The sequence below is a fragment of the Myxine glutinosa genome, chromosome 6, assembly GCF_964187855.1.
Source record: "Myxine glutinosa chromosome 6, kmMyxGlut1.1, whole genome shotgun sequence".
Lineage (NCBI taxonomy): Eukaryota > Metazoa > Chordata > Myxini > Myxiniformes > Myxinidae > Myxine > Myxine glutinosa.
The window spans coordinates 46,793,154-46,799,761 of NC_136266.1; the positions used below are offsets into that span (position 1 = coordinate 46,793,154).

At 47.7% G+C, this 6,608-nt stretch overlaps 1 protein-coding gene across 4 annotated transcripts in view; it reads left to right on the forward strand.

Moving 5' to 3' along the window:
• The first annotated feature begins 656 nt into the window (after window positions 1-656).
• Window positions 657-6,608, forward strand: part of LOC137429737 (protein Wnt-5b-like) — a 67,132-nt gene continuing 61,180 nt past the window's right edge. The window contains exons 1-2 of one of the 4 annotated variants that reach the window (XM_068119942.2): window positions 878-1,148; window positions 1,265-1,395. In XM_068119942.2, the coding sequence (XP_067976043.1) occupies window positions 1,384-1,395 (12 nt within the window). In that variant the 5' untranslated portion in view covers window positions 878-1,148; window positions 1,265-1,383. Of the gene's footprint in view, window positions 817-877; window positions 1,396-6,202 lie in introns of those variants that run through there. The other 3 variants (XM_068119940.2, XM_068119941.2, XM_068119943.2) reach the window with 3 other exon arrangements.

Sequence of the window (6,608 nt, forward strand, 5' to 3'; positions counted from 1 at the left end):
GTTTCGATTTGTCTTGTGCCGAATGTGCCTTCTGGGACACGATCGAGCTGCATTTTGTCGATGGATGTATTAGTGGGGAATGCTGGATGGATAGCTTAGAGGTTCGTATCTGAACTCGTATCTGAATTATCTCTCCTGGGTTCGAATCTCTACCCAGTTATAAACTGGGATGCCGTTCTTGGGATGGACATGAAACTGAAGACCCGGTTGTTGGTGGACCTTAAATATCCCTCGGGATGTCTTTCATGAAGAGTAGCCGACTTATTCCCGGCACCCTGAACAAATTACAAAATTCCGCCAGTCTCAAGCGTCAGGCCTGGCAGCCAGGTTGGTAAAGACATGGGATATAATCGTTCCGCCCACCCGATCCTGCACAAAGTGGGAATAATTGGGGCCGTTAACGAAGAATATGGGTTACGCCGGGTGGTTTGCCATTGCCTTCCCAGCAGTAGTTAGGGCAGGAATTTGTAACTTGTCCTTCCTTCCTTCCGAGGTCATATGGTCCTTCTGAGGACGTTAATATATCTATATATCCAGGAAAGTGGGAATTGAAGGGAATCTATCGACACATTATAGGTATATCTTGATGTTCATGTATGAACTATATTTGTGACATCTTTACCGCCACAGTTTGCGTTGTTTGGAGGTTTCCGTGAAGCATCTTGGAGATTGTCCCGAATTAGCGACGTACCAATGACGTCACCGCTATTGCTAAAGATCATCGTGAATTGCGCGCGTCGTGCGCAGTCTCAGAACGTGTGCACCATGGGCCGGGCCTGCAGGAACTGGGGGCTGGACCCCGCGCGTGTCCCAGAGGTATGCAAATGAGGTCGGGGGGTTCCCGGCCGCACCTCCCAGGTCACTGCACACACTCGTGCGCCCCGAAGCGGCCGCTAAGCTCCTCGTTCCCACCAAATCCAGGAATTTTCCTTCTTTATTGGCACAACGATAGGCGCACGGAGCCCTCGTAAATCGTTTGAGGTTCAACCCTCTGACCCGAAAAAGGAGCTCCGTGGTCTTGTGCCGCGATTCGTAGGGTTTTAGTCGAGAGGGAAACGGCGTTTTGTGTCCGCGACGTCGCGTACCTCGTCGACCACGGTCGGTTCAATCGGAGGTCACCGCGAGTCACGACCCCGTTCGCTCCCCTGGTGAGTCTTGGAAAGGGTCTTGTGTAGCTCCGGTGAGGATCGGCTGGTTGGAGACTTTGTTCCGTATACCGAGATCCATCCTCCGGGTCTCACGTGATGCTGCCCCCTGCCTCAAGGTGCGCGGCCATCACGGGGTGAGTGCTCGGTCTCACCCCGCGCTCTTTGGGCACCTTTGGCGGCTCTCTGCGCACTCGGTGCCGTCATTTCGGACGCGACCTTCGGGTGGACCCACCCCATGGCTCACCGGGTAAGCCCCTTTCAGCAGCATCAGCCAAACCAATCGCAAACTTTGTCCTGCTTTATACGACTGTTGCGATTGTATTATCCGCGTCCATGTTTTACCGATTCACGTGTGCCTGGTTTTCCTTCTATAAATTAAGTTCTATATTTTCTCATTGAATATATTTTGTGAGTTTTATGTAAAATCTACGTGATTTATTACACGAATGTTTAACGTTCTCGTTTCGAGTGCGCATTGGGCTCGTATTGACGTCACTTTGTGTGGTCGTGACGTCGACCGGTCCAACTTTACGTAACGGATAATATACGAGCCGAGTGTTCTCGAAGTCCTTTTACCTGGTATAAAAAAGTCAATTAACCACACCTGTTTCGACTATAATTATTAACGTTGTCGCCAAACCCTTAATTTCCCTTCTACGTTAGGCCACGGACTTATTGATCAAACTTTGCACATCGAATTCCATGTGAAAATTATTCGTGACAATATATAATATTTTGACAATCATTATCCAATAGGGTGTGTGCGTGATTCCCATTTCCTCAAATCGCAGTGTATGTATGAGCTGGGATGTGATTCCCGGTTCTCTGAAGCACTCTGTACGAGCTTGGGTGCGATTCCCTGTTTTCCAAAGCGCCGTGTGTATCAATTTGGATGTGATTAATGGTTTTCTGAAGCACCGTGTACGAGCTTGGATGTGATTCCCGGTTCTTTGAAGCTCCATATGTGAGCTTGGACGCGATTCCTGTTTTTCCAAAGTGCCGTGTATCATTTTGGATGTGATTCATGGTTTTCTGAAGCACTGTGTATGAGATTGATTGTGATTCCCGGTTCTTTCAAGCTCCATATATGGGCATGATTCCCAGTTTACTGAAATGCCATATGACCTTGGGTGCAATTCCCAGTTTTCCGAAGTTCCATATATGAGCTTGGGCACTTCCCATTTTCCTGCAAAATTCAGTGTATGACCTTAGGCACGATTCCCGGTTTTCTGAAATGCAGTCTGACCTTGAATGCAATTCCCGGTTTTCTGAATTCCCGTGTATGAGCTTGGGCACAATTCCCGGTTTTCTGAATTCCCGTGTATGAGCTTGGGCACAATTCCCGGTTTTCTGAAGCACCGCATACAAACTTGTGTGATTTCGGCTTTTCTGAAGCACCGTGAATGAGCTTGGGCGTGATTCCAAGTTTTCCGAAGTGCCATATATGAGCTTGGGCACAATTCCCAGTTTTCTGCAAAGTGTAGTGTATGAGATTGGATGCAATTCCCGATTTTCTCAAGTGCAGTGTATGACAGAAGGCGCAATTCCCGGTTTTCTGAAGTGCAGTGTCCGACCTTGAACGCAATTCCCAGTTTTCTGAAGCACTGTATGAACTTGGGCGCGATTCCGGCTTTTCTGAAGAACCGTGTATGAGCTTTGGTGCGATTCCCGGTTTTCTGAATTGCAGTATAGGATTTTGAACGCAATTCCCGGTTCTCCCAAACTGAAATGTACGACCTTATGCACAATTCACGGTTTTCTGAAGCACTGTGTATGAGCTTGGACACGAATCCCTGCTCTCCCAAACTGCAATGTACGAGCTTGTAGGCGCGATTCCCGGTTTTCTGAAGTGCAGTGTGAACGCGATTCCTGGTTCTCCCAAACTGAAATTTATGATATCAGGTGCGATTCCCAGTTTTCTGCAGCACCATGTATGAGCCTGGACGCAATTCCCTATTCTCATAAGAGCCGTGTATGAGCTTGGGTACGATTCCCTGCTCTCCCAAACTGCAATGTACGAGCTTGCAGGCGCGATTCCCGGTTTTCTGAAGCAAAACGTACGAGGTAGGAGTGTGGATGCGATTCCCCATTCTCCTAAAAGACGTGTAAGAGTGTCGACGCGATTCCCGATTTTCCTCAGAGATGTGTATTAGTGTGGACGCGATTCATTTCCCATTATTCTAAGACATGTGTATGACTGTGGGCGCGATTCCCGATTTTTATAAGAGACGTGGATGAGTGTGGACGCGATTCCCCATTCTAAGATCCATGTATGAGCTTGGGTATGATTTCCGGTTTTCTGAAGTACCACATACGAGTGTGGGCGCGATTCCCGATTTTTCTAAGACATGTGGATGAGTGTGGACACAATTCCCCATTCCAAGATCCATGTATGAGCTTGGGTACGATTCCCGGTTTTCTGAAGCACCACATACGAGTGTGGGCGCGATTCCCGATTTTTATAAGAGACGTGTATGAGTGTGAATGCGATTCCCGAGTCTCCTAAGAGACGTGTATGAGTGTGAATGCGATTCCCGAGTCTCCTAAGAGACGTGTATGAGTGTGAATGCGATTCCCGAGTCTCCTAAGAGACGTGTATGAGTGTGAATGCGATTCCCGAGTCTCCTAAGAGACGTGTATGAATGTGAATGCGATTCCCGAGTCTCCTAAGAGACGTGTATGAGTGTGAATGCGATTCCCGAGTCTCCTAAGAGACGTGTATGAGTGTGAATGCGATTCCCGAGTCTCCTAAGAGACGTGTGTGAATGGGATTCCCGAGTCTCCGAAGTGACGTGTATGAGTGTGAATGCGATTCCCGAGTCTCCTAGGAGACGTGTATGAGTGTGAATGCGATTCCCGAGTCTCCTAAGAGACGTGTATGAGTGTGAATGCGATTCCCGAGTCTCCTAAGAGACGTGTATGAGTGTGAATGCGATTCCCGAGTCTCCTAAGAGACGTGTATGAGTGTGAATGCGATTCCCGAGTCTCCGAAGTGACGTGTATGAGTGTGAATGCGATTCCCGAGTCTCCTAGGAGACGTGTATCAGTGTGAATGCGATTCCCGAGTCTCCGAAGTGACGTGTGTGAATGGGATTCCCGAGTCTCCGAAGTGACGTGTATGAGTGTGAATGCGATTCCCGAGTCTCCTAAGAGACGTGTATGAGTGTGAATGCGATTCCCGAGTCTCCTAAGAGACGTGTATGAGTGTGAATGCGATTCCCGAGTCTCCTAAGAGACGTGTATGAGTGTGAATGCGATTCCCGAGTCTCCGAAGTGACGTGTATGAGTGTGAATGCGATTCCCGAGTCTCCTAGGAGACGTGTATCAGTGTGAATGCGATTCCCGAGTCTCCGAAGTGACGTGTATGAGTGTGAATGCGATTCCCGAGTCTCCTAGGAGACGTGTATGAGTGTGAATGCGATTCCCGATTTTCCTAATAGACGTGTAGAAGTGTGGAAGAGATTCCCGATTTTCCGAAGAGACGTGTACAAGTGTGGACGCGATTCTCGATTTTCCGAAGAGATGTGTACAAGTGTGGACGCGATTCCCGATTTTCCGAAGAGATGTGTGGAAGCGATTCCCGATTTTCCGAAGAGACGTGTACAAGTGTGGACGCGATTCCCGATTTTCCTAGCAGACGTGTAGGCTATAAGTGTGGACGCGATTCCCGATTTTCCTAAGAGACGTGTATAAGTGTGGACGCGATTCCCGATTTTCCTAAGAGACGTGTATAAGTGTAGACGCGATTCCCGATTTTCCGAAGAGACGTGTATAAGTGTGGACGCGATTCCCGATTTTCCTAGCAGACGTGTATAAGTGTGGACGCGATTCCCGATTTTCCTAGCAGACGTGTATAAGTGTGGACGCGATTCCCGATTTTCCTAAGAGACGTGTATAAGTGTGGACGCGATTCCCGATTTTCCTAAGAGACGTGTATAAGTGTAGACGCGATTCCCGATTTTCCTAAGAGACGTGTATAAGTGTGGACGCGATTCCCGATTTTCCTAAGAGACGTGTATAAGTGTGGACGCGATTCCCGATTTTCCGAAGAGACGTGTATAAGTGTGGTCACGATTCTCGATTTTCTGAAGACACGTGTATAAGTGTGGACACGATTCCCGATTTTCCTAAGAGATGTGTATAGTTACAGGCGATTCCCGATTTTCCGAAGAGACGTGCATAGTTACAGCACAAGTTGGCCGCCCCAGATATTCTCACGTTAAACGTTAATGCTCACGTCATTATACACTCTGGATGGTCGCGAGGTTAGACTGTGCTGCTGACGTCATAAACCTGCAAGAGCGCGTTTGAAATTAAATCAATACCCAAGTCGGGGGAGGGGAAATTATTTTACAAACTCCACCTGGCATCATATCGTGTGTGTGTGTGTGTGTGTGTGTGTGTGTGTGTGTGTGTGTGTGTGTGTGTGTGTGTGTGTGTGTGTGTGTGTGTGTGTGTGTGGTGTGTGTGTGTGTGTGTGTGTGTGTGTGTGTGTGTGTGTGTATTATATATATATGGCTATTCTTCATACCCACAGAAGGTCATTCTGAAGATACATGTGATGAGCTACCTGGTCACGTTTCTTCATAGTGTAGCTACCTTCCCAGACAGCAACGACATTGAGATAGCAAGCAGTGTTACCTGGTGTGAAGGAACCGCCAAAAAAAAGCAAACCACTTGCTGCTACCTGCAGTCCAGGGAGGAATTTGTAATTTGTCCAGGATGCTGGCGATAGTTCACCTACTCTTCGCGAAGGGTTCACCGACTCACTTCTTTAACATCCACCAACTAACGCCGGCAGAGCCCAAAGGGGACTTCCGCCATGTTTGTGAAACACCAGGACGCCAGTTTATAGGAGGGTCGCGGGATTCGAACCCAGGTTACATGCACATCCAGGTTAGAGGTGAGCGAGCACACCTCTAGGCAATCCTGCTAGCCCATATTTAATTATTAATCAATTAATTAATAATTTTTTATGTAACCGACTTTTAGTAAAATTGTTCACAGTTTGCCGACCTTCATCGAAACGTCACTCTACGGTAATTTATAAGCTGTAATCAAGGTGAGATGGAGGAGCCAGGTGCGCATGAGGCTGTGTGGACAGATTGTCCAATTCCATCCAGTTTTGTACCTGATTTTCTAAAATACAATGTAAAAAAAAACCTTTTATAATTATTATGATCACGTATCGATGAAGATGCACAATGAATAGACAAGTTCCATGATCGACGTTCATCGCCCTGTTGTGATGACGTCATGACGTTGTCCACCTCGCTGTCATTAAATGGCAGTAGCTACTTTGTCCACGTACGCGTCTTAACCTGCTAAACGTCGTGCCACATGCGCATCTACGTCATTTGTGCGTTATACCTGATACGAAACGCCAAGCGCCGTCCCGTCCCTTACGTTCAACGTCGATTGAAGCGAATGGAAACGTCCTGAGGTTTCGAGTTGAACGGA